The sequence below is a fragment of the Aethalodelphis obliquidens genome, unplaced genomic scaffold (assembly GCF_003676395.1).
Source record: "Aethalodelphis obliquidens isolate GAN/ISIS:26980383/991018 unplaced genomic scaffold, ASM367639v1 scaffold44, whole genome shotgun sequence".
Taxonomy (NCBI): domain Eukaryota; kingdom Metazoa; phylum Chordata; class Mammalia; order Artiodactyla; family Delphinidae; genus Aethalodelphis; species Aethalodelphis obliquidens.
The window spans coordinates 312,152-338,396 of NW_020837988.1; the positions used below are offsets into that span (position 1 = coordinate 312,152).

Consider the following 26,245-nt stretch of genomic DNA (forward strand, 5'->3'; position numbering starts at 1 on the left):
GCATGCGTGTGCATGCGTGTGTGTTTGCATGTGTGCGCCAGAGTGTGTGCGCCGGTGCATATGTGCGCATGCGTGTGCATGCGTGTGTGTTTGCATGTGTGCGCCAGAGTGTGCGCGCCGGTGCATATGTGTGCATGCGTGTGCATGCGTGTGTGTGCATGTGTGTGCCAGAGTGTGTGCGCCGGTGCATATGTGTGCATGCGTGTGCATGCGTGTGTGTTTGCATGTGTGTGCCAGAGTGTGTGCGCCGGTGCATATGTGCGCATGCGTGTGCATGCGTGTGTGTTTGCATGTGTGTGCCAGAGTGTGTGCACCGGTGCATATGTGCGCATGCGTGTGCATGCGTGTGTGTTTGCACGTGTGTGCATGTGTGCGTGTGTGTGCATACCCATGCCGTGTGCAGTCTTCTGTACACAAGCACATGCGGGTCTCTGCTCAGTCCAGGGGGTGCCTCCGAGCTCGGTGGTTCCCACCAGGGCACGTGTGCCTCAGGGGCCCTCACGCATCTGCCCCAGTCCCCACCCTCTGCTTCTCGGGGAGTGACTTATAGGCGAGGGAGGGACTCAGACAGACTCCCCGCACACTCTGAGCTGCCAGCCCTGCAGACCATCACAGGGATCTGGCATCCTTGTTCCATTGTCAGAGCTCCTGTGACAGTGGCGTCCCTCGGGCTCTGTGGGGAAATGGACTCCTGCCCTCTGGGAGCTACCAGGCAAGTCTCTTTTACAAACTCGCCCGAGCCCTGATGCAGGGATGCTCAGGGCACCTGGAGGTGGGTGACGCTGTCTCAGGGGCGCAGAGGGTGGCCAGGCTGCCGCTCAGATGCATCGGGAGGGGCTGCTCGCTATCAAGATCCGGAAGTCGGGGCCTTTGCACCCGTGACTTTCCGGTTCAGCAGCGCGACGGGAGCCACGTTTCCTCCCCTCCTTGCTCTCCACACGGGCTCACCTTTCTGAGTGGTAACTTCGAAGATCTCCGAGCTCTCGCCTGGGTTAAAATGCCTGAAGTAGGAACAGTTTTTCTCTGCAAAGGAGGGAGACGGCCTATGAGTTGAGACAAAGGGCTGCAGCCGGGGCAGGAGCTCAGCCGAGAGAGGGCGGGTGCAGCCCCCAGGGGGATTCTGCCCCCCAAACCCTGACTCTGGGCTGAAACACACATCTTTCACTAACCCTTAGACCAAAACGTTGGTAGGAAAGAGGGTTGCATAAGAGGCTGGGAGATCATCAGGGAGCTGAGGCTAACTGAGTCCGGGGGCAGAGAGCACTGGGGTACTGAGCCCATTAGGCAGACAGGGAAACTGAGACCCAGAGATCAAGTCATCTGTTAGCGGGTACAGGACCCATGGCCAAGCAAGGGCCAAACAGTGGTTCTCAGCCAGGGCTGATTCTGCCCCCAGAGGACACTGGGCAGTGTCTGGAGACATTTTTATGTCACAACTGGGCAAGGCTGCTACTGGCATCCAGTGGGTAGAGGCCCGGGATGTGCTGAGCGTCCTACCATGTACAGGACAGCCCCCTACAGCACAGAATTACAGGCCCCCAAATGTCAGTAGTGGTGAGTCAGCAGTGGTTCACATCCAGTCTAGGGCTGGGTTTCTTACCTGCATCCAGGCCCACCCTGAGGCACTGGGTGTGACCTGGGAAGCAAAGTGTTTTTCAAGAACTTTCCAGGAGATTCTGGTGTTCAGCCAGGTTTAGAAGCCTGGCTCCCGGCCCCTTGAAATGCCCTTCAAAGGGCTTTTCTGAGTGGGCCCTCTATATGGACTTGGGTGAAGGGCAGAGAACCTCTAACCGAGGGCCAAACGTGATCAAAAGCTCATTTCACTGGGCCCTCAATGCCTGTGGCCATAGAAACAGCCCAGATGAGACCTCCCCAGGTGAGCTGCTTCCCCACCCGATTAGTGTCAGAAAAGCCACAGACGATCTGTGCTGGCAGTAGGACCAAAAATATGGATTTGATAGGGGGCAGAGGAAGAACTCAGAACAAAGAAATTCACACCGATTTTCAATATAATTTCTCTTCCATTCTTCTCCTTTAATCTCTCTTACAACTAGATATACTGTAAAATCAAAGGATAGTCTTATTGCTTATTGAATACAGTTTAATACTCTATACTCTTGATTTAGGAAGTAGATGAATGGATTATTTTATACTATTTTGTTTCTTAAAAAAAAAAAACTAAATTAGGTTGCTTTTTATTTCTGTGAGGCCCTTCATTGAATTCTTTTTCCTGTGGATCCTTGAACCTCAATAGAAAAACATCTCTGCTCCTAGTTTATATGGCATCTAGTTTGTGCATCCATTTCTTTACCTACATTCAAATGATCACCAGGTGTTTGATGCCTAGTTTCTTTTGGAAACAAACCTGAGGTTTGCGAAGTCATAGCTTTCATTGGGGTCCAGGCTTCCGTCTGCCTGACCTGTATAACCTTGTTCCACTGAAGCCTGTGGCCTCCATTTCCCCTCCCCCAATGTCAGGGTTACTTCTGCTCCCCTAAGTCCAGGAAGAGAGTGACCCCGGGAGATGGAGCCTGGTTTAGCAGCAGTAAATGTTCCATGAGGTAAACAGCCTTTTCTCTGAGCGTCTATATTTAAATCCCTTTCCTTTTGAGCTGAGTTGCCTGGGGTGTGTGACTGCCGCTGGTGACTCAGGAGATGCTGTGCTTTTCTCTCTCGCAGCTTCTGCTGTTACTTTAAAGCATGATGGAACCCTCTCATATTTGTTAGATTAGTAGCTATAGATTCTCTTGAATCCCTGCTTCAAAATGGCTCGCGCGAAGTTACAGGTCTCCTCATGTCTCCCTCTGGACGGAGGAAAACTTCTGTTTCCTTCTTTAAGAGCCAGTCTCGGTCGTCACTGAAAACCCTCTGAAAAGAACTGACTGAATTCAAGTGTGCTTCACGGTCAGTTCCCTCCCTGACGACGCACAAGCCGAGTTAAAAGCGTCCATTCAGCGCGCAAGGCCCGGAGACAGAGGCCCATCGGAAGCCCGGCCAAGGCCCAGCTGTCCGGCAGGTCCGCGTGGCCGAGGCTTCTCTTGCACAGGTAGTACTCGGGGTGTCGGCCCCCCGCCAGACAAACGCCGGGCTCCTGGGGGAGCCACCCTGCAGACTCGGGGGTGGGGACGTGGGCCCAGGTTCAGTCTTCCCTCCCTCCCCTCCTCTCTCCAATGCTCTCTGGGGGCGCTGGGGGGCACCCATGTGGGGCACCTGGAAGCCTCAGCTTCTCTTTCATGTGGCTGGTCCTCGGGCTTGAGGATGGGTGAGCCAACCCCGTCTGCTCTCTTGGACGTAGCACACGAGGAAGGCCAGCGGCCTCTGAACCAGGAGAAGCATCCGCTGCACGGCCCTGCGGCTGCCCGTTGGAGACCACAGCCCCTTTGCGGTCCTGTTCGGGATAAATCAGCTCGGGCACCTGCCAGTGTCACTCAAGAACTGCCCAGGATCCTGTTGGGATGGGCAGTCCCCGCCCCCGTCCCTTAGCCTGGGCGCTGTCTGGGTGAACCGCATCAAGGGCAACTTGAAAAGGAAGGACGTTTGAGATGGGCCTGCGTGGGTAGCGGGCGGGAGGGAGGGACCGCGTGCAGACTGTGAGCCTTCTTGCCTCTGCCTCTCTGACATCCCTCTGCCCCCTGCGCCCGGTCTACATCCCACCTGCTCAGCACCTGCAGCTGTGCCTCATGGGCTCCAGCCCCTTCACTGGGCAGAAGGAGCAAGTGCTTTGGACCAGGTTGGCGGAGATACCAACACTGGGGTTGTGACCTGGGACCAGAACTGAGCACCGAGGCTCCTCCAGCCTCCTTGAGTCTGCAAATGGCTCACAGTGATTTTAATATTTGTATTTATTTTTTTCTGTGTTTCAGAAATGTCTACCATGGACAGTCGTAAGACTCAGTGATCTAAAATCTTTAAGTGGATTATTCCTTTAAAAAATGTCATAAATCAGTTATTGGGGTTGGACTATTCTGCTCACCAAAGATTCTGATTAAGGGAGGGACTGACTTTGCAGAACTGTATCTGCCAATCTCAGAGAACTGGAACAGAAAGCACATTTAGCTCCAAGCCGAACCGGAGTTACTATAGATCTTTCTCTGATAGTTGGCACAGCTTGTATGATTAGGGGATGCCTCTGGGTATCACTGAGAATGTATCAACCCAATGCTGGTTGATGCAGACTTTGATACATTAAAAAAACCACCTCGCTGATTTGCACAAAACCAAGGGAACGAGGGCTCTGGGGGTCGGAAGAAACGTTTCACCCACTTGGTACTTGCATCAGTGCCAGGGTTGTCTTCACCCTTTTTGTAAAAGAAGTTCTTGATGCTCCCGATAGTGGTTTCTCTGTGCTCTGTGTTCCCCCGTCCCTCTGATTGAAAGGGGTTGGAGAAATCCTCAAGACCTGACCCCAGGGCCTCAGAGCATTGCTGTTGTATGGGGGAGAAGTCTAGTTATGGCCAGTCTCCAGCATGGGCTCCTGCGGATGGGAAAGGGAGCCTCTGAGATTCTTGGGGTCACAGGAGTGTCGTGTTCTTTCATTTGGGCTCCAGTCCGGCCCCACGTACTAGGAGAGAAGATGGGCCACTAGAGAAACTGGGCACTGCTGCTGCCTTGTGCTCAAGAGGCAGAGTCGGAAAAGAAAGAACATTCCACCCAGACCAAGGGCGAGGGATGACCCTTCTGAGGACTCACTGGGCTTGCAGACAGGCAGCTCTTCTGACAACTGGGAAGCCCCTGCTCTCACTCTGGAGACGCTGGAACTGACCTCAGATACGGATGCTGTGCATGGCAGTCCTTCGAAGACTTGCGGTCGGTGGAAAACCCAAATTGGACCGTTTGTGTCCTCAGAGCCTCCAGCTCTCTGCGCTGAGCGCAACCTTGAAAAGCTTCCTCTGCTTCACCAGCGCTCGATGCCGCTTCCGCTAAATCACGTCGTGTCAAAGCTGGTCCTGATGTGTCTGCTCGGGTCAGCAGCTCCTGGGAAGGGTGTTTGTGCCTGCGGTGGAGGGTGTGGGGAGGGACCGCAGAGCAAAGAAACTCTGGATTGGAGACCTGAGCCTCGGAGAGACGCCTCTGAGCCTCAGTTTTCTCACACGTGGAATGAGGACCGTCTGTAGAATCCAAGTCTCCTCACCGGGTGGTTGTAATAAGTAGTGTCATGTAGCAACTAAGGTGAATGTTAGGCGTATGGGTCCTGGCTGCTCTGCCATGGTAACTGTGTGACCTCGGCCAAGTTACTCAACTTCTTCGTCCCTTGTTTTCTTTATCTGTAAGATTGGCTGATGATAATAGTATGGACCTTGTCAAGGATTTTGTGAGGATCTGATGATTCTGATTACTGTCTAACTGTCTATCTGTCTATCTGTCATCATCTGTCATCCCACTGCCCTCTGGCCTCCATGGTTTCTAGGAAAATTAAGCTGTTTAATCTTACTAAGAATGTCTTGTCCGTGATGAGTTGCTTCCTCTTGTTGCTTACAGAATTCTGTGCCTTTATCTTTCAGTGGTTTGATCATGACGTGCCTAGGTATGAATTTATCCTGCTTGGAGTTCATTAAGCTTCATGAATTTGTAGGTTAATGTTTTTCATCAGATTTGGAAAACTTTCCGCCATTATTTTCCACGTAACCTTCCTGCTCCTCCCCCGCCCCATCTCTCTCCCTCTCTCTCTTTCTGAGATGCTATTATGCATATGTTAATACATTTGATACTGTCCCACAGGTCTCTTCATTTTTCTTTCCTGTCTGTTCCTTAGACTAGCTAATCTCAATGGACCTACCTTAAGGTTCACTGGGTTTTTTCTTCTATCTGCTATATAACCCCTCTAGTGAATTTTTCATTTCAGCTGTTGTACTTCAAAACTCCGGAATTTCTCTTGGGTCTTTTAAAAATCGTTTATATCTCTTTATTGATATTCTCTATTTCATGAGATATCATTCTCATCTTCATTTTAGTTCTTTAAACATGGTTTCTTTCAGTTCTTTGTATCTAAAATAGCTGATTTAAAATCTTTATCTAGTAAGTCCAATATCTGGGCCTCCTTAAGGATCTATTGGCTGCATCCCCCATCCCGACCCCCACCCCATGTGAGTGCCATGCTGTTTTAGTTCTTTGCATGCCTTGTAACTTTTTTAATTTAAAATTTAAAACTCAACATTTTAAACAATATAATGTAGCAACGCTGGAAATTAGATGTCCACCCTTCCCCAGGGTTTGCTCCTGTGGCTGTTGGTTACTGTTGCTTGTTAAATGATATTTCTGAATTAATTTTGTGAAGTCTGTATGCACGTACGGCCACTGAAATCTCTGCTCAATTAGTTTGGTGGTCAGCTCACAGAGATTTCCTAAAATGCTTGTACCCGACACATCTCCCAGTCTTTACTGAGGGGTTTTGTGCTAAGCAGAGGACCAAGCACTCAGCTAAATAGCCTACATTTCTGCCTTAGTCTTTTTTTTCTTTCCCCCCTCCCTCCCTCCCTTCCCTTCCTTCCTTCCTTCCTTTCCTCCTTCCTCTCTCTCTCTCTCTCTCTTTCTCTCTTTCTTTCTTTCTTTTCTCACACAGCTGTTGGTTTTCAAGGCTGTGACAGAGTCGGGAGGGGAGAACGGGAAGAGTGCACATTAAGACACCACAAAGCTCATTGTTCCCACTGAGATTCACCAGTTTTCCTTGAATGAGCACTTGCTGGATTGCTGCAAGACTGGTTAATTTCTAGAGTTCTGAAAAAGTTGATTCTGACCATCTTGGCAAATGTTCTCATTGTTTTTATGGAGAAGAGGATTTTTGGAGGTACTTACCCTGTCATTTTTTCTGATGTCATCCAAAGTTAATATATGTAAGGCACTTAAAAAAACAATGTTTGGGGGATTTCCCTGGTGGTCCAGTGGTTGAGAATCTGCCTTCCAATGCAGGCGACACAGGTTGGATCCCTGGTCAAGGAACTAAGATCCCACATGCCGTGGGGCAACTAAGCCCACGTGCTGCAACTACTGAGCCCTCACGCCTCAAGTGGAAAGCTCATGTGCCACAAACTACAGAGCCCACACGCTCTGGAGCCTGCACGCCACTAGAGAGCCTGCTTGCCACAACGAAGATCCCATGTGCTGCAACTAAGACCCAACACTGACGAAAATAAATAAATAAAATAAGTATTTAGGGAAAAAAACAAACAATGTTTGGTAGATAGTGCTATGTTTGTGTTTGCAGTTGTTGATGTTGTTGTTAATAAATGAGAGAACACAAATGAACTCTGTTTCTCCCTCTGGAAAAGAGTGATCCAACAGAACACAGGAAGGATGGGTGGGGAAGGAAAAAGATGTCCACTTGCAGAGAAAGGAGGAAAGAAGGCAGGAATACACTTTGGAAGCTTGTTGGGGGTAAGGCAGTGCTCACAAGTATGGAAGGTATGATTCTGTCCGGACCAGGATAAGACAGCCTGGAGACAGACCCTGCTCAGGCTCAAGGCCAAACCATGCTGGCTCGTCCCCTGTGGCTGGTCCACTCGCCTCCCTCCTGCCTGTCTCTCCTTGTATAGACTCGCCTCACCTCTGTCTTCTTCTGCTCTGTAAACTCACCAGGCTTTAAAAGGCTGGCGCCAAGGACCTTGACAGTGCGTTCCCATGCACGGTCCCTGGAGACTCAGTGCGTTCCCATGCACGGTCCCTGGAGACTCTGCCCTGCCCTGCCCTGCACAGCGGGTCCCATGCACGGTCCCTGGAGACTCTGCCCTGCCCTGCCCTGCACAGCGGGTCCCATGCACGGTCCCTGGGGACTCTGCCCTGCCCTGCCCTGCCCTGCACCGCGGGCTTGGCTGGATGAGTGAGGCACCTGTTTATGGGTGTGCTCCGCAGCGGCTGAGGGGCGTGGGCATCTGGGCTATGTGATACCCTTCAAGCACATGTCCGTGCCTGTTAAAGCCCTCAGGCCTGGGACTTGGTGTTTCCAAGAGAGCTGGGTGTATGTGAGTCTTCCGGGTAGAAGCAAGCAGGGCAGGGCTTTCCTGGAGCCAGCAGGAGGGGAATGAAGAGCAAGGAGCCAAGTGGCGGAAAGGGGTTTGGGCACCTTCCTCCCCACAGGGACCGCAAGATCTTCGGGGACTTAGCAGTGACTTTCTTGAAGGTAAGGGCTCCAGGAACAGCCCGTCTGATAACAGGGGAATAATTCTGAAAACCAGGTGGGATGCTGCACTCACCCTGGTCCACTGTCACCTTGGAGTGACAGCTGCAAGCACCGGAAGGGACTTTATGTTGCTGAGCCCAAGATCCGTATTTTATGGGAAGAAGCAGAGGCTGTGATGGGCTTTGTCAAGCCCCCAGTCCTTTGGGGTCGTGGCCTCTGATTCCCCGCACAGGCCTCTTTCCTCAGCACCCGCTCTGTTTGCTATGACGGGGAGGGCTCCACGTCTGCAGAACAGACTAGTCGCCCTCACCAGGTGTTCTGGCAAAAGGGCTCCCCTTCAATGTGCACTTCACTCACGTGGTAGGAAATGGAGGACGGCATTTAAATCACAGTGGAAGGAAACACTTTCTAATTCCGAAGGGGTCCTAGGCCAGGGAGGTGCGCAGAAGGACCTGCAGTTCTGGCAAAAAGGCAGGTGGCTGGTCCACAGCCGGGTCCTGCCTCACAAACATGCGAGCTGTGCCGTTGCTCACGGCCCGTGCCCAGGAGGGACTCCCCCTTGGTCTCATGCTCTGCTCTTGCCGTCTTGAAATTCTTAATAATCATGACAAGGAGTCATGCACTTTCATTTTGCACAGGGCCCTGTAAGCTCTGTGGCCGATCCTGTCTACACTGCAGCCTGGAGGCTGGAGAATGAACTGCCCCCCTTCCCCGCGCCGGGGGTCCCTTTCACCTGAGGACAGAGGCCTGTGTTTGCAGGGAGAGGGTGGGGCCGGGCGCAACCGGGGCCCTAGTCTGGCTTCTTTCCTGAGCCTCTGTCCGCCCATCCAGATCTCCGCCCTGGGCGCCGAGCCCCGAGCCCCAGCCGGACGCAACTACCTGCAGCTGGACGCCCTCAATGCCAGGCCGGCGCGGGCCACCGGCTGAACCGCACACCGCCCAGCTCGCGCCCCCGGGCCCACGGGCGGGCGGCCTTCCCCGGAGGGACCCGGACGGGCGGGAGGGGGGCTGGGGAGGGTACGTTACCCCCAGGCAGGGTGATGGGTCCGCAGCTCCTGTCCCTGCCGTCGCCCGGGACGATCCGCTTGGTGCAAATCCGCCAGAGGCCGAAGTGTGCCGCCTGGCAGCTGGCGTTGCGGTGCTCCACGTGGGGGCTCAGCACGGCCCAGTGGTCGGTCACCACGGCCACCAGCGCCAGCACGATCCCCGCCAGGACGCAGAGGAGGGTCAGGCGGACCTTCAGGGCCTTGGTCTGGGACATGGCGGCCACGGAGCGGCGGGCGCTGGGTCAGGCCCGGCGGCCGCGTCCTCCCGGGCAGGTGGCGGTCGCGCCGGGGCGGCGGCAGCTGTTCAGTGTGCCCGGCGGGGCCGGAGGGGGCCGGCCGTGGGCGGAGGGGCGCTGGCCGGGCTGAGCAGCTGGCCAGACGTGTCAGCGGCCTGCGGAAGCTTCTATTAATGCCCATCCCGGCGCCTCGCCGAGGACGGCTGCTCCTCGGGTTTCAGGGCCGTCTTCGCTCCTGGAGCCAGCAGCACGCTGTGGGGGTGGGGTGGGGGGTTTGGGGGGGGCGAGGACAGCCGGCGCTGATGTGACTGCAGACGCTCTCCTCGGGGGACCTGAGCTGGGAGGGGCGAGGGGCAGGCAGCCGGGGCCGGCTGTGCGAGCATCTTCCTTCTGGGGCCGGAAGGACCCCGCGGGACACAGACTGTGTAGCCTCTGTCCTTGCACCGGGCGGGCCGGTCACCGGGGGGCGGGGGGTGAATGGGTCCTCGTCCCGGGGTTCTGGGGGGAGCCTGCCGAGGGACACGTCGGGGATGCCCTGCTTGGGGCCTCTGGAGCCCACTGCCCAGCCGAGCGCTCCAGCCCTGAACCCCACCATACCCCAAATGGCAGGAGGATCTCCGGTGGTTCCGGAGCCTCGCATCATCCCACACTATTTCCTTATCAATTCTCTTTCCATCCCCGCAGTGAGGTCTAGAAGAAAAGCTGTCTGGGGTTAGTAAGTCTTTAACCCCTTTCTGATACTTGCAAATCCAAGACCAGCCTCGAGAGGACAAAAAACCCAGCTGGATTTGACTGTGGTGCTGTTGCCACGGTACCTTTTAGTTTTTACCTTCTATTAATGGCAGGTAATAAAGATTTTCCAGTTACATTGTCCTTTACAAAATAAGTATACTTAAGTAGGAAGAGCAGAAGTAGGTCGATTGACAGGTGACTATTAAGAGGCTAAGGGGCGTGTGGCCCAGAGGACACGTGGGGTTTGGGGACCGCCTACCCATGCCCGCTTCACCTCAGGGCCGGCACTCCAGGCTGCAGCCCCTACGTGCCTCCCGGGCTTCTGCATCTCCTTTCTCAAGTCCCCAGGGGCCTCTTTTGGGATGTGTCCAAGAAGCTGATGCATGGCCAGGAAGAAACCCCTGAGCTGGGCAGGGGTTTGGCCTCTAAAATCTGGCCTCTGGTTGACACAGCTTACAGAAAGGCTGCCTGTGTGAGGAGAAACATCCAGGGGTCCAGCCACGAGGTCGCAGACTGTTGATAACAATGGTGATCATAGTGAGAGCTCAGCCTCGGTGAGTGCTTACTACCTACTAGGCACTCCGCTAAGGCTTTCCACACACCACTGCAGTTCATCTTCACACCAGTCCAGGAGGTAAACGCAACTATCACTCCCATTTTACAGATAAGGACCCAGACGCTCAGAGACGTGAAGTAACTTGTCCAAGGTCACACAGCAGGTAAATGGTGAAGCCAGGTTTCAGAACCCAGAGTCCAAACTCTTAACCAGTGGTTGGAGCTGGGAGGAACTTTCGAGATCTATTCTGACTGCAGGGGAGGAAAAACATCTTTGTCCTCTACCCTAACGAAAGACAAATTGACAAGAGAAAAGCATGCAAATTAATGGGTTTTTAAAAATTAATTAATTTATTTTTGGCTGTGTTGGGTCTTCGTTGCTGTGCACGGGCTTTCTCTAGTTGCGGCGAGCGGGGGCTACTCTTTGTTGCGGTGCATGGGCTTCTCATTGCGGTGGCTTCTCTTGTTGTGGAGCACGGACTCTAGGCGCGCGGGCTTCAGTTGTTTTGGCTCGTGGGCTCAGTAGTTGTGGCTCATGGGCTCTAGAGCGCAGGCTCAGTAGTTGTGGCGCATGGGCCCAGCCGCTCTGCGGCATGTGGGATCTTCCTGGACCAGGGCTCGAACCCCTGCATTGGCAGGCGGATTCTTAACCCCTGCGCCCCCGGGGAAGTCCTAATGTAAGTTTTATGTGGCACAGGAGTCTTCATAAAACATGAAGACCTAAAGAAACTGTTAAACTTGAACTTTTGTTTTTTTGAGTAGTGTATTTATTGTAATAATTTAATTTTTTTTCCCTGAATGAAAACATGTTCATTATAAAAATGCAACCACATACATGTATATGGAGAAGAAAAGTGATACTTGTTGTTTTTGTATTCCTTGTCTGTAATACCCCTTTCCTCATCCAGAGAGAAACGCTGTTCACAATTTAAACCTGAGCGTTTTAATGTGTTCTGTGTGTGATGAAGAGTGGGTGCAGGGACTTCCCTGGTGGTCCAGCGGTAAAGAATCCGCCTTCCAATGGGGGTTTGATCCCTGGTTGGGGAATTAAGATCCCACATGCCGCGGGGCAGCTAAGCCCGCGCCATAACTAGAGCCCACACGCCCTGGAGCCCGTGCACCACACTAGAGAGAAGCCCGCACACCGCAACTAAGACCCAACACAGCCATAAATAAATAAGTAAATAAATAAATGTTTTTTAAAAAAAGAGTGGGACATACAACAGGACAAAAGGATTGAGCGAAGGGCAGGAAACTCGTGGGGGAGAAAAGCAAGGTCTGTTCGTTCAGATGCTCCTCTGCATTTGTGGGACGTTTGTTCCTTTCTTCTGGGTGTAAGGAGAGAACCTCTCACGTGAGTGGCTCATGACCTGCTTCAGAGGAGGGTCACAGAGGCCTTCCTGTACCTGCCGTTTCTCAACTTCCTTCAGTTTAAATGTGCAGTATGCCCAGGTACCATATCTTGGGGCAGCGTGTCCTGAACCCCGTGTGACCGATTAAGGAACCTGTGGCCTAGAGACAGGACGTCACAAACCAGGACCCCCGTGAACAAGCACAGGCCGGAGACCTCGGGGCTCCAGCCACAGACTGGCCTGAACCTCCACATCACACGCCAGCCCCTCATCCAAGTTATAATCTCCCGACAGCGTCTCTCTGAACCTTCCTCACCACTGCCCCCCCCCCCTGTCTGCCTCCCCCCCCCCCCCCCCCCCCCCCGCTGTCTACATCCCCCCAGCCCATCACAGCCCGGTGACTTGCTGACATCTGTCATGGCTTGCTTCAGCTCAGAGGGTGCCTGTGTGTCTTCAGGCAGCTGGCCCCCCCGAGAGCACTCCTGGAAGCTGGGATGTGACACGCGGCCTCAGGCCCCTCGCACTGCCCCTGCGGGCCCGGCTTCAGGGCCTAGGCGGCCGGGGTCTCAGGGGGCGCTGGGTGGCCTGATGCGGACCCACGGTGTGTCAGGCACCCCAGCCAAGCAGCAGGTGTAGATGCCGGTGTTTCAGGACCGACCATCTGGGAAGAAGCACATTTCCTGGTGTGGTGGGGGTGGCACCCTAAGCTCACCAGCGCCGGGAGCCCCCCGAGGTCTCCAAGAGCGCCCTCAGGGGGCCTGGCCCGCGGGCGCACTCAGCCTTGGCCACGGCAGCACCGCAGGCCCCTCCGAGAAGCCGGGCTGCTCCGGGCCTCGGTGCGGGGCAGGTTTGTGCCACATGCAGGGGTCCTGACCCTCAGCCCAGCAGCACAAGCATGAAAGATGGATGCCCTCTTCCTTTTGGAGTAGGCTGTGTGTCAGTCTAGCTCAAGGTCGGCAGCCCAAGGGTTGCAGGCACTGCCAGGCTGTCTGCCCTGCTCCCCAGGCCTCAACGGGCCCGGGTTGGGGGGCAGCTCCGTGGAGGCCCGAGCTGGGCCACGCCAGCATCCTCCACTAAGGCCCTACCCTTTCCCGGGGACTGGCCTGTCGGTGCGGGAGCCAGCCAGCTGCACGGTCGGAGTCCTGCTCTGCCAGCCTCCAGCTGCGTGGCTTTCAGCCAGTTAACCTCTAAACGCCTTTTCCTCTAGATCTGAGATAATGCACTTCACCAGCTCAGCCCACGGTAGATGCTGTGCACTGAATTAGGTCCCCCTTAAATGCATACGTTGAAGCCCAAACCCCAACCTGATGGTATTGGGAGGTGGGACCTTTGGGAGGTATTTAGGTTTTGATGAGGTCACGAGGGTGGGGCGCTCGTGACGGATTATAAGGACAGACGCCAAAGAACTTGCTCTTTCTTCTCCTCTGCCACAGGAGGACTTAGCGAGAAGGCAAAAAATGCCCAGAAGAGGGCGCTTACCAGAGCCCAGCCGAGCTGGCACCATGATCTAGGGCTTCCATCCTCCAGAGCTGTGAGAAAACACATTTTGTTCTTTAAGTCACCCCGTCTGTGGCGTTCTGTCACGGCAGCCTGAGCTGACTGATGTAGTAGCAATTTGTCCAGCTTGGTTATTGCTACGATCGTTGCTTGTAGACTACAGATGGACCAGCTTTGTCTGATGGGCTGTAAGCTTCTGGGGACTCTATTATGTACTCATTCTGCGTTCCCTCAGAGAACCCCCTGGATTTGAGCCCAGGGTTGGACCTTCATAAAGGTTTGTTGAATGACGGATGGATTGACGGACAGATGGGCTGAAGGAAGGGGACAGAAGCTCAGATAACTGACTCCACTAGATGAGCCAGAGGACATTGTCATGGCCACAGGGGCGTAAGAAATGGCAGCTCGGGCTAAGCCAGTACAGCTTGGACCAGAGGCTAATGTGCTTCCAGGGGCTGAGGGGCAGCCCAGGAGGGCCCCATTGCCACCTCTGTGACCAAGCGCGTGAGGAAGATCCGATATTTTCTACAGGAATCCTTCAGAGTAGAGATGCCACGCTCAGCTCATCGGGAGCTGTCTGCACGTCACTTGTCCAGATGAACCAGCTTCCATTCGTCCCAAGAGACTGCTCTTTTCCCAAGAAGGAGCCAACATAATTGAGGGAAGGAAAACACCTCTCAGAAGTGGGCCTCATCTGGAGCCGGGACCGGCGCGCGCCCGGGTCGGGGACCCTCTTCAGAAACATGTTGACCTGATTCTGAGCTCAGGCTTCGTGAGGCTGAGAAATGGCCTTGGGTGTATGTCTTAAAAGACTATGAAACAAGGCGCCACCCTGTTGTCTCAACCTCTTTTCGCAGCTTCATCTCCCTCCCTGCAAGGTTCAGCGTGGACCTTCTGTTGCCTCAGGCCTGCCGTCCCCAGTTCTAACCTGTGAGCCAAGGACGGTCTCTGCCTCTGTCCAGGGGCCCAGACTTCTCCCATCTGCAAACTCAGAGATCTCATCGCTCAGCCTCTGCTTCCATCATCATATCCCCTTCTCTGACTCTCCTGCATCCCTCTTTCCCTTAAATGGACCCTTGTGATCACGTGGGATCCACCCAGATAATCCAGGACAATCTACCTGTCTCAAGATCCGTAATTCAGTCACATCTGCAGAGTCCCTTTTGCCACGTAAGGTGACGTCGTCGCGGGCTCCGGGGACGCGGACTCGGGCGTCTCTGGGGCCGCTATTCTGTGCGCCACATGCACTGACGTATGATTTCCTTAATTTTTTCTGGCATCGCCTTGCAGCTCAGGTGCAGAGATGGAGAAGGTGGGAGGTGACACTGAAGGAGGGCTGGGGCTCTGCCGGGGGGAAAAACTAGAAGGAAGAGGCCGAGGGAACTGAGGGCAAGGGTGGGTTTAAAGGATGATTTGTCAGGTCTGGTTAGGATTGGTTAGGTCATGACTAGGGTCGCCCTGCGACCTGGAAATGTCACCGTGTTGGGAGAAAATGGAGAGGTCAAGACCCTGAAGGGCTTGATGAGGTTGCAAAGCAGGTATAGTAGGGGGATGGGAAAAGGAACTGGGTGCATTGGAAGCTGTGGTCAGAGGAGGACGGGGGCCCTGATGATCTGGCAGGGGGGACAGTCAGGGGAGATGGTGAGATCCAGGCTGGGGATGAAGGTGAGTGGACACGAGAAGGTCAGGTGGTCCCTGGAGGTGAGCAGGCCGGAGAGCTGAGAGGCCAGGGGTCAGAGTGTTGGCCCCGTGGACGTCGATGTGGCAGGACTTGGGGTGTAGAGGAGGGCTTCGCGGCAGAGGTGAAGCCTCTGATGACGTGAGGAGGCAGCCAGGAGGGTGTTCAGGAGATGACAGTGGTGAGAAAGGGTTTGCGGTGGTCTACCCGGGCCCTCCGAGAAGGCTTTTCTCCAGGAGGGTGGAGGAGTGATGGTTTCGAGGTGTCAGCGTCCCTCCACTCTCCTCTCCTGCAATTAGAAGTCCAGGGACGTGAGCTCATAACCTCCTCTGTTCCTGAGGTGGCATCGGCAGTCTTGTTGGGAGCTGCAAGCGCAAAAGTGTCTGAATCAGGTGTATCTGCCCCCCAGCTGCCTCTGGATCCTAAGGTCCCTTAGATCTCCCTTCTCCCTTTCCAGTTCCACACCTCTTGGGACTGAGGATGGGGCTGGGCAGCCTGAGTGTTACACTGGGACCCTGGCAGGGAAGCCCAGCAGGAGGACAGGGGAAAGGAGAGTCCTTGGGGGAGAAGAAGGGTTCATCTGTCCCGGGAGGATAGTTCCAGAGGACACAGTGGAGACGGAGGGTGGAAGGGAGCGTCGGCCGGTGGAGAAGCCGGGAGAGACTAGGGGGCCAGAGTGCAACTTCCCAAATGGCTGCAGCTGCATTCCTGCTCTCGTACGTTCCTCCAGAACCTGCCACTCCCCGTCAACAAGTGGGGTCCACTTCCCCTCCCCTTGGCCTCAAGCAGGCTTCTGACTGGACGCTTCAAGTGCAGTGGGAGTGATGCTCTGTGACCTCTGACGCTCCCACCTTTCCCTCTTGCTCTGGGGACACCCGCCCTTGGGCCTGGCCACTGTGCTGTGAGAAGCCTCGTGTGTAGACATTCAGGCTGAAAACTGAAGCCAAGGTCTTTGTCAGCAGCCAGCATCACCTGTCAGGCCTGTGAGCTGAGCGGCCTGAGATGATCCCAGCTCCCACCGTCGGGCACCAGGTCTTCCAGCCGAGGCCCCAGGCACAGGAGCAGAGCTAAGCCAGCCTGACCCTGCCTCTGTCAAGCAGAGATAAGATCCTGTGACGGTATTTAATGGTTGCTTAAGAGCACTGAGTGTTGGTGCCATTTGTTACGTAGCCGTACTAGCTAATACACTCAGTGACTGGAAGGTTTTGTAATTGAAGGAAGCAGCCCCAGCTTTCCAGGAAGCACTCAGTGTGAAGACAGCCTCCTGGCAGGGAGTGGAGGAGGAAGGCCACGATCGCCACAGCCCAGACCCCCTGTGTGTACGCAGACAAGATCTTGACTGTGTCTGGTGGTGGACAAGGAACCCGGTCTCTTCACCAGCCGCCAGGACAAAGCTGGGCCAGAAGTTCATCGTGTGAAGTCACCAGATCATTTTGCTTTGTTCTGTTTTGTTTTGGCTGCGCGACTTGCAGGATCTGAGTTCCCCCGCCAGGGGTTGAACCCTGGCCCTCGGCAGTAAAGCACGGAGTCCTGACCACTGGACTGGCAGGGAATTCCAGAGAAGTCACCCGACCTTAACCAAAGGCAGCCTGAATATGCCCGAACTTTGGTCTCATCCAGACACCGTTTAAGATCTAGAGACCCGGGTCCGGCAATAGTTACATAAATGGTGGGATCTCTGTGTCATGCAGTCATTAAAGATTATGTTTTCGGGCTTCCCTGGTGGCGCAGTGGTTGAGAGTCTGCCTGCCGATGCAGGGGACACGGGTTCATGCCCCGGTCCGGGAAGATCCCACATGCCGGGGAGCGGCTGGGCCCGTGAGCCATGGCCGCTGAGCCTGCGCGTCCGGAGCCTGTGCTCCGCAACGGGAGAGGCCGCAGCAGTGAGAGGCCCACGTACCGCAAAAAAAAAAAAAAAAAAAAAAGATTATGTTTTCGAGGAATAATCTAAATTAAAGACACGGGAAGATTCTCATAATGAAAAGCAGTGAACAGGGCAGGGAATTAACCCCACGTACATCTGGGTGCAGTGAAGCCCTAACTGTGCTCACGCCTTAGGTGGTGGGATTTGGGCTGGTACTGTTTTTTTCTTCTTTAACTTTTCTGTATGTTGCAGATTTTTTTAAAGGTGAAATGTAATACTCTTAGAATGAGGAAAACATGAGTATTATTTGTTTTAAAAAGCACCTAGTTATTTGCTGTTTAATTTGTGGACTCTGGAGATCTCACAGGGGTTAACGTATCTCCGAGAACACTTATCAAGACACAAAGGTCAGGATGTAGGTCCCTCCAAGCCCCCTTTCCTGAAGCTGTGGGCACGAGGAGGAGGCTTTGTCACCCTCTTTGATCGCAGACTTCTGTTCCTGAGGTTGCACCAGCAGTTTCATTGGAAGCTGCAAGTTTAAAAATATCGGTATCAGGTGTATCTGCCCCGTCTCCCGCTCTGGATCCTAAGGTCCCCTCGGTCCCTCCCCTCAGTTCCTCCCCTCCCCCACCCAGCTCTAGGGCTGGGCGGCCAGGGGTGCTATATTAGGAGCCAGCGCAGGGAGCAGAAATCACGTGGCTGGCCCTGAGCTCCCTGCAGGGAGGCCTGGCCCCCATCTTCTTCTCGCTGCCAGGCCTCTCCTCTTGCCAACTGCATGCTAGGGACCTAAACAGGACCTCTCTCCACACAGCCCGGGGACCCCTGAGGGCAGAAACGAATGGGCACCAGCCAGGGAAGCCACTGGGACAGGAGCCTCACCTGGGGGGCGGGCGGGGCACACAGTGCCTGGATCGTTGAATGACGGGTTTCTCCCCAAAGTGCTGCGGGCACAGACACCCTGCGGGCCCGGCTCTCAGAGCACCTCCTCCCTGGGCTGTTCTAGAATAATTCTTCTGGGGAAATTCCTTGAGTGTTGTTAGTCGACAGATGCTCCTGAAAGTTCACTCTAAGGCCAGTCCCCAAGCTGGCGTATTTATGAATGTTTGCTTAAGTTAAAGTCTAATTCATTCTCCCAGCGGCCCTGGGAGGGAGGCGCTGTCCTCCTCCTTTGACCCGGGAGGGAACTGGGGCTCTGAGGGAGCTTCGCTTAGTGGCCGGTGCTGCGCAAGCGTGGCTGGAGGGTTTGACCTGTGTCTTTCTGGCTCTTGGCGACGTCGCTGCAGCTGCCGGCAGTGGGTGGTGGGGCCCGGCGTCCAGCTGGGCCAGGATTCTGGGCTTGTTCTACCACTGCCCTTTGGTTCAATTCCATCAGCATTTTGTCCCCAAACCCTGGGACAAGGCACACCTACCCTCACCCAGGGAAAGGTGGCCGTTTTCCCATTTCCTTCTTCAATCCCCCAACTCCTGTTTTCAAAACTGTTGGCTCAGAAGCGAAGAGGAGAAAGGCAGAAATTGAAGTGTGTTGAAGGGAAAGGAAATACTGGGAATAAATACGTGAGTTTTCCCAATGTGTCCGCAGCCTAGATGCAAGTACTGAAAACTCGCTGTGTGATCGTCACCCTTTCTGTGCCTCGGTTCCCCTCACTGTAAAACCAGCCTGGGAATTATTGACAGTTTGGACCAGATTATCCTTGGGGATGGGGGAGGGCTGCCTTGTGCACTGCAGGGTGTTGGGCAGCAGCCCTGGCCTCCAGCCACGAGACGCCAGTAGCATTCCCTCCCCTGCTGTGACAACCAGAAATGTCTCCAGACATTGGCAAATGTCCCCTGGGAGTAAAATCACACCCACTAGAGAACCACTGGGCTAGCGGTGTCTCCCTTTTGAGTTTGTTATGAAGATCCTCAGAAAATTTCCCTTCCTTCCTTTTATTTTCCCTTCCATCCCCCTCACCTCCTTCTTTGGACTTGATTCCTTTTCTGTGATGAGCACATTGAATGAGATGATTCCTAAGATACCTGCCACTCCTGCTGGTCTTGATGTCCAGGGATCCTGAGATTCTTGTTCACGTCAAGGCTTGAGCGCAAGCCTGCTCCTCCAACCTAGGAAGCAGGTAGCATGGACCCATTTTACAGATGGGGCAGCCAGAGCAGGGAAGAGGCCCGACTTCAACTCTGGAGCTGGAGGAGGGGCTCTGGACACACAGAGGCTGATGCAGTCCCAGGCAAAGGGGTCAGTTTCGAGTAGGCACTCCCAAAAATGATCGGGGAGGGGAGGCAAAAGAGGGAGATGCCCAAAGACCCAGACCAGGAGCTGAGACTGACCAGCTGTGCCCCAAACTGTATTCCTTCCGTCCCTGGCTAGACTACACAGCCCGTCTCCCGGCTCTCAGGTGGGACCACGTCACTGAGCTCTGGCCAGTGGCATGTGCGCAGAAGGGGATGTCACAACTTCCTGGTCCATTAAACCCTCTCACAACACCCTCTACCCACAAGACCACCTGCCGTCCCCCTTCTCCATCTGCCCGCTGGATGTCAACGCCAAGGACAAGCTTAGACACCCATGTTGTGGATGGCAGAGCCTCCACGGCTGGTCTCTGAACCCTGAATGACAGTGTGTATTCTGTACACAATGTACCCACCCCATGGAGCAGACTCTCTGAGTGGAAAATAGACTTCCATCGCACTAAGCCATTCTGCACTCGGGGTGGTTGGCAACGTCATTAGGCTACGCGGAGTGATACAGGTAAAGGGTAAAGTGAGGGCCGGAGCGGGCTCTGGGCCCTAGACCACCCACTTCCGAGTCGGTTCCCGCGGCTCTAACTCTGCCGGTTATGGAGACAGAGTTTTTCGTTGAACTGAAATGCGTGACCGCGTGAGCCCCGCGTCGGACGGAGGCCGTAGCGTGGCGCTGAACGCAGGCTGCACGGGAGTCCGCCCAGGACCGCTGCAGAGCGTGTGCTGAGCCAGAGTCTCCTCAGGGCTAAAAATAACCAGTTCTGGCCCCTGGTGCCAACGCCGAGTGTCGTGGCTCTGGGCTGGCAGAGCCGTGAGCCCGGAGCTTGGCAGGGGTCCCCTGCCCCAGCACCGGGTGGCTCGGCGCCCCTGGGAACGTCAGTTTCCCCGGGTGCCTGTCTCAGGAAGGAAGAAGGGGTTAAAAAGCCAGGGCTGAAAGTTCAGACAAGCCGGTTCCTGCAGCCACAAGGGCCGGGATGTGGGGACACTGGGCCCTCAGCCTCGCTCCCAAAGCCCTGGAAAGGCCTCCGTGACACCAGCGTTCTCCTGAAGGAAGCTCGAGAGTCCAGTGCATCTTGGCTCCAAGAGGACCAGAGAAGGCCACGGCTCTCAGGAAGAAAACTCACCGTCTCGGTCCTGAGAGAGAGCGGAACACGTCACTCACTGCATGTGAAGGTGCCCTGGGCTGCGACTCCCGTGGGACCAGGGAAGGATGTTGATTATCCAGCCTCAAGGGCTGTCCAAGGGGTGGGTGGACGTACGGCCAGTGCCCACCTGCCAGCGTGAGCCTGGAGGGTTGCACCATGACTGGCGGGGGTCTGTGCAGTATCTTGATCGGAGGGGTCTCTCTGGTCCCCCTCCCCATCCCTGATTTCTCTCCTCCCGGTGGCTGGGAGCGGGGGCAGCCAGCTGCCGTGCCTGGGATTGGGTGGCTCCGTGCCATTTGACCTCTGGTTGGAGCCGCATTCTCCCGTCCAGTTCCTCCAGGCACAGAAGCTCACACTCTGGGACAGGAATCCTCTACCTGCTTCTCATTCATTTTGGAATTGGGAGGGGAAGGAGGCTGCTTATGGGAATTTTTAGGAACCCACCAGGCAGCTTGGCGCCCCTGAGGCTGCAGCTCTGTCCAGCCAGCGCCTGCCCTGCAAACTCTAAAGACAGGCCTGGCTTGCTCAGCTGCCCAGATGCTTCCCCCACACCGGGGGTGGCCTGTCCCTCTTCTGGCTCCTCCATGGCATCACCCAGGAGCGTAAAGCCAGCTGGCGGTGCCGGGGAGGCGGCCAGTGACCCGGACAGAGAAGCTGGACTTGACCAGCACCGGGTCCGCTCTCCCCTCCCCTTCTCCTGGAGGGTCCCCAGCATCTCCTAGACCTGAGGACACTAAGTGCCCACAAAGACTTGCAGGGACCTCCCCCCTCCCCCTTCCCACATCGAGAAGAGAACGTTTTAAAAATGTTTTTATTTAATTAAAAAAAAGACAGAACTAACAACCCAAAACCAGTAGTTGGTACGGGATTCACAGGGGCTTAACTGGTGAGACACACAGGGGCGGGATGGAGAGGGCGTGGGGTCGGGGGAGTGTGAGGGCCACAGGCCACCCGGGGCCCCCGTGGGCGCAGGTCTCAGAGCGAGGGCAGGCGGGGAGGGGGTGACCAGAACCTGGGGCAACGGTGGGAGAAAGGCTGTGAAGACCACGGCGCTGAGGGAGCTCGCTCCCTGCTCTTCTGTCCCTCCTGTCGCTTCTTTCTACTTTCTTGGTCCCGAAAGTGGGCCCTGCGCTCTCTTCCTGGGACTGGGCAAGAGGTAGGATTCATCGGAATGCAGCTTTCTCCATGAAATGACGGAAACTTCCAGGGCAGCAGGTGGGAAGGTGGCTTACGTGGAAGAAAGGACAAGGCTGCCTGTTTTTGGAAGTGACCTTGCTGGGGGATGAGTCCCTGGATTCCGCCCCCATCCTTCTAGCCTGGTGCAATGGTGTCATGGCCTGGGGAGGGGGAGGGTGGGCAGGGGCAGGCCACGAGCCCGGACACTCCAGCACTCACTGCTTGTACATGCTTGGACAAGCCACACAAAGCCAACCTCGACGGGAGGGAAGGGTTTCGAGCAGCGCGGAGGGGCCCCGGCACGCGGTCACTGGGGGCGGGACGTGTGGAGGTCCCCTCTGCGGGCGGCGGAGGATGGCGACGACCATGACCCGGATTGAACTCCTGGGGCCGAGTCCGCCCAGGGGGTCCACGAGCAGGTGGCTGAGGTAAGAATTTTCTTGTCACTTCTAAGTACGACAGCTACCGGGATCGCAGACAACTGCTTCAGAGGGATTACCAGGTCTCAAAAAGTAAGAAAGGATCTGTCTTCAGAAAGCACGTGTTTATATAAAAGAGGCTCAGCTCCGTGTTCCAGAAAGCTGTCCCCCTGAGCCCGGACATGCTTCCACATTCTCTGCTTGCCTCCGGAGGCGAGAAACGGTTGGAAAAACGTCAAGCTTGGAACCTGCAGCCTCCCTTCCCAGGTGCTCGGCCCTTTCATCCAAACTTCCTCGCTGAGTGCTTTCGGGGGCAGGGCGAGAGCAGAAGAAGTGACAGTAACGGGGCTTGGGGCAGGGGCTGCTGCCACTTTTTAAGAGAGAATGAATGTAACTGCTCTCCTGGCGTTTCTGCAAGAAATCAGGATGAGTGACCACCCTGGAAGCGGGGGTTTGTTCTGATCTTTTGGTCTCTGCTCACCCTCGGGTCTCCCTTTCTTGCACAAGGTTCGGGCTCTTGTTGCCAAACACCTGGGGGGAAGGTCTGTCCCTATGACCCCCGAGGAGGGGCAGAGCTGCTCCTCAGGCCAGTGGGCAGAGATGGGGGACAAAGTAAGAGGCTACCCTTCCTCTGACCCGTGGGATCTTCCTGACTCTCAAGTACAGTCAGTGAGTTCTGCCCTTTCCATGTGAGGCAGAACATTCCAGAAGCAGAGAGGAGGAGCCTTTACCTCACGCCCAGGCCAGCAAAGACGCCCCCAAACCCCACGGATTCCTCCGCAGGCCTCGATGTCCCCAGGCTGAGGGAAGTGGCCCCGGACAGCACGAAGGCCAGAGCACCAGGTGGTCACAGGCTCTCTCCTCAGCATTGGTGTTACCTCAACAAGCAGCCACTGCCGGAGCCAGACAGACAGAGGGAAAAGGGGCAAACTTCGGCTTCCTCGCCTGCCACTCACAGACCAGAACCTTGGGTTCAAAGCAGCTGGCCAGCATCCGAAGGCCCCTGCGGGCCCGGTGAGCCGGGCAGGGATGGGAGGCCCAGAAAGCCTGTTCTTCCGGTGGAAGATGTGTTTCCAAGAGGAGATAATGGCTCGATTTTGTTTTCCCGGGTGGGGCAAGGCTGTGCAGCCTCAGGAGAGCTCTGGGGCCTCCTGGGAGATTTCGGAACCCCGGGGCATCCAAACACCCTCCTGGGGGATAAAATCAGCCTTCTTGCTTCTGATTCCCGTCTCCGGGGCTTCGCTCCAAGCCAGCCCGCGACCCATTCTGGAGACCCGGGAGGGTGGGGGTTGGCCTCAGTCTGTTGTTGGTCTGTCTTAAGGGTCAGATGCCCCCTGTGGGGTCCAAGCCGCCCATCTGGGGAGAGGCCGGTGCCGAGAGGACGGGGCAGCTCACACAGGGGTGGTCCGCCGGTTGAGCACGCTGATGTGCACGCCTCCCTTCAGGTCCTGCTGGAAGAAGTCGTGCACCTGCAGGAAGCCGGCCTCCTGGTCGGGGCTGTAGCTGGCAGCCGTGGTCACCTTGAGGGGCTCCCTGGACAGCGTGTACATGGACAGCTCGCCCATGGGAATGGCCCCGGCGATCTTCAGCCCCACTGGAGATGTGTCCCTGGACGGAGAGGCCTCGGTGGACCTGGAGCTGGACCGCGAGCGCCGCCGCCGGTACCGGTAGCTCGGCATCCTGGCGTAGGGTGATGAGGAGGGAGCCTTAAGGAACTCCCGTTTGGTCTTAAATCTCAACTCTTTGTTTTTCTCAATGTAAATGTTTACGGCCAGGACGCCCACGGTCTCAGCCACAATGAAAGACAGGGCTCCGAAGTAAAAAGACCAACCGTAGTTGTAATGGTTTTTTTTGTCTTCGTCGCGCTTGTCGCTGGGGTCTCCCGTGTTGCTGGAAATGTAGACGATGATGCCGATGATGTTACTGAGGCCTGAAAGGGAAGCGGGGGTGGGGGGGTGGGGGGGCGGGGCGAACAAAGGCAGAGAGAGGTTAGACCCACAGCTGGGCAAGGGCAGGTGGGCGGGGCAGGGGCTGGTGGGCGGAGCAGGGGCTGGTGGGCGGGGGGGGGGGGGGGCAGATGGGTGGAGTAGAAGGCAGTTGGTGGAGCAGGGGGCAGATGGGTGGGGCAGGGGATGGTGGCCACTCCCCTTTTTGGTGGGTATGTCTTTGTTCTGGTTGCTAATTTTAAGTAAAAGTAGTTGATTTTGAATGGGTAATGAAGTACAGAGTTTGGGTGAGTATATAATAAAACACAGGCTCTTACTACCCAGTTCCCCTCCTCAGGCAGCTACTGTTATCTTCTCTCGTATATCCTTCTCATATCCATATCCAGTCTCTCTCCCTCCCTCCATCTCTCTCTCTCTCTCTCTTCCATTTTTTTCTTTGCACAATACTCTTTGGCCCCTTGCCTTTTCACTCAACTGTCTCCACCCGAGAGACAGTTCCCTATCAGGACAGGAAGAGCTGTCTCTGTCTTTCTAACTGCTCATGGGACCAACACCGCCGCAGGGGCATCTACCCAGGCCTCTGCTCTGGACACGCAGGTGGCTTCCAGCCCTCGGCTATGAGACAGCCTTATGTCTACATCATTCCACACACACGTGAGTAAAAATGTGATGAATTCCTTGAAGTGAAACTTCTGCCTCACTGGGTGTGTGCATTTAAAAACAAACTTTTATTTGGGGGTAATTTTAGATTTATTGAAAAGGTGTGAAGTCAGTACAGAGAGAGCCCCTTTCCAACTCCCCGTTCCGTTTTCCCCCATTAACTTCCTATGTTACCATGTACACTTGTTACAACCAGGAAGCCCACCTGGTGTGCTACCATCCATTTACCTTCCAGACTTTCCTCAATCTCACTGGGGTCTCCACTAATGTCCTTTTTCTGTCCCACGATCTCGAGTTGTGCGTAGTTGTGTTTGACTTCAGAGTCCCAGCTCAAGCACCCTCCATAGCGGCACAAAATGCCTCATCAGCCTATAATGCACTTGCCAGTCTGGGAGGTGAAACCCACTCGTGTGTTTATGTGATTTTCTCTCGTTATAAGTGAGGCTGAGCAGAGCCGAGCTGCCTGGGTTTGAATCCTGGTTCTACCAACTCTCATCTCTGGAACTTTATACAAATTACTTACCTCTCAGGGTCCTCACGTGCAAAGTGGGAATGCCAGTGGCACGCACTACACTGGGTGGGTGTGTGGATTCAACGAGCTAATGCATAGAAGGCACTGCGCCCAGCACACCGAGAGCATGCTTTGAGTTCTAGTACAGTCTATTGTGTTTTATCGTAATGTGTTGTATCATCTGTGCCCTGCCCGGGTCCTCTGTCCATCTTCCTACTGCACCAGTCCCAGCGTGGATGGGTTAGAGTATTTCCTGCTAAGGGCTCAGCGATCCAGCTGTAGGTCTGGACTCCTCACCCCTTCCGCTGTGCTCCAGAAGAGCCCCCACTGACACGGGTTTTCACAATCACGGTTTGCTTCCTTCCGCCCCTCCTCCCCTGCCTGCTGGCTTTGTCTCTCCTTCCCCTATTCTGCACAAGCCATAAGAATGTAAATCACATCCCAGCTGATTCCACGTTCCCAAAGAAGCTACCGGCGTCCTCTTCTGACTCTCCCAGCTTTTAGACCATACTTTTCCTGAGGCTCCAATCATTTTCCACCTAGAATTGTTCACGGCCTGTCTCACCTCGCTGCCGGGCCCTGCGCGTGACTCTGGGTCTGTGCTGCCTTGGCCCACGATCAGGGCTCCTTGATCCAGGGAATAAACGGGGACCAGCGAACAGCCCCTTGCTTGCCTGCATGGCCATTGTGTTTCCTCGCTGCCACGTCCTCTCCTCTGTGGCTAGACCTGTGCTTTCAGCTGAGTGTCTCTGCGCCCCGGGCTCCACAGCCCCTCTGGAGACCCAGGGCATCTGGAGATGCCTTTGAGAAGGTTCCTCCGGAGGGAGCAGGCAGTGCAGGGGGCAGCGCGCTTTAGAGGCTGACAGCCCTGGGCTCAGCCTGTCGTTGCCGCTGGGTGACTTCAGGGAAACCGCCTGGGCCACGTGACCACCTCCTCAGGAGCTGGGGTGATGGGGTTGCACTCGTGCAGCATTGGCACTGGTGTTAGTGGAAGTCTTCTTTCCTTCCTCGGGAAAGGAAAGGGGACAGGATTCAAACGCCACAGCAGGATTCAAGTCCACACCCTGAGCAATCTGCCTG

General features: G+C 55.3%; 2 protein-coding genes and 1 long non-coding RNA gene across 3 annotated transcripts in view; 1 reads left to right on the plus strand and 2 right to left on the minus strand.

Moving 5' to 3' along the window:
• Positions 1–9,642, minus strand: part of CACNG1 (calcium voltage-gated channel auxiliary subunit gamma 1) — an 11,067-nt gene extending 1,425 nt beyond the window's left edge. The window contains exons 1-2 of the mRNA XM_027080423.1: positions 9,140–9,642; positions 949–1,023 (exon numbers count right to left, since the gene is read on the minus strand). Coding sequence (XP_026936224.1) covers positions 949–1,023; positions 9,140–9,374 — 310 coding nt within the window. The 5' untranslated portion in view covers positions 9,375–9,642. The remainder of the gene's footprint in view (positions 1–948; positions 1,024–9,139) is intronic.
• On the plus strand, positions 7,996–16,876 carry LOC113606347 (uncharacterized). The gene is made up of 2 exons (XR_003427500.1): positions 7,996–8,113; positions 13,468–16,876. It is a non-coding gene; the product is annotated as an uncharacterized LOC113606347 (long non-coding RNA).
• Positions 16,877–22,575: 5,699 nt separating this feature from the next.
• The window catches only part of CACNG4 (calcium voltage-gated channel auxiliary subunit gamma 4), a 54,552-nt gene continuing 50,882 nt past the window's right edge, over positions 22,576–26,245 (minus strand). Inside the window, exon 4 of the mRNA XM_027080424.1 lies at positions 22,576–23,978. Within this exon, the coding sequence (XP_026936225.1) occupies positions 23,440–23,978 (539 nt within the window). The 3' untranslated portion in view covers positions 22,576–23,439. The remainder of the gene's footprint in view (positions 23,979–26,245) is intronic.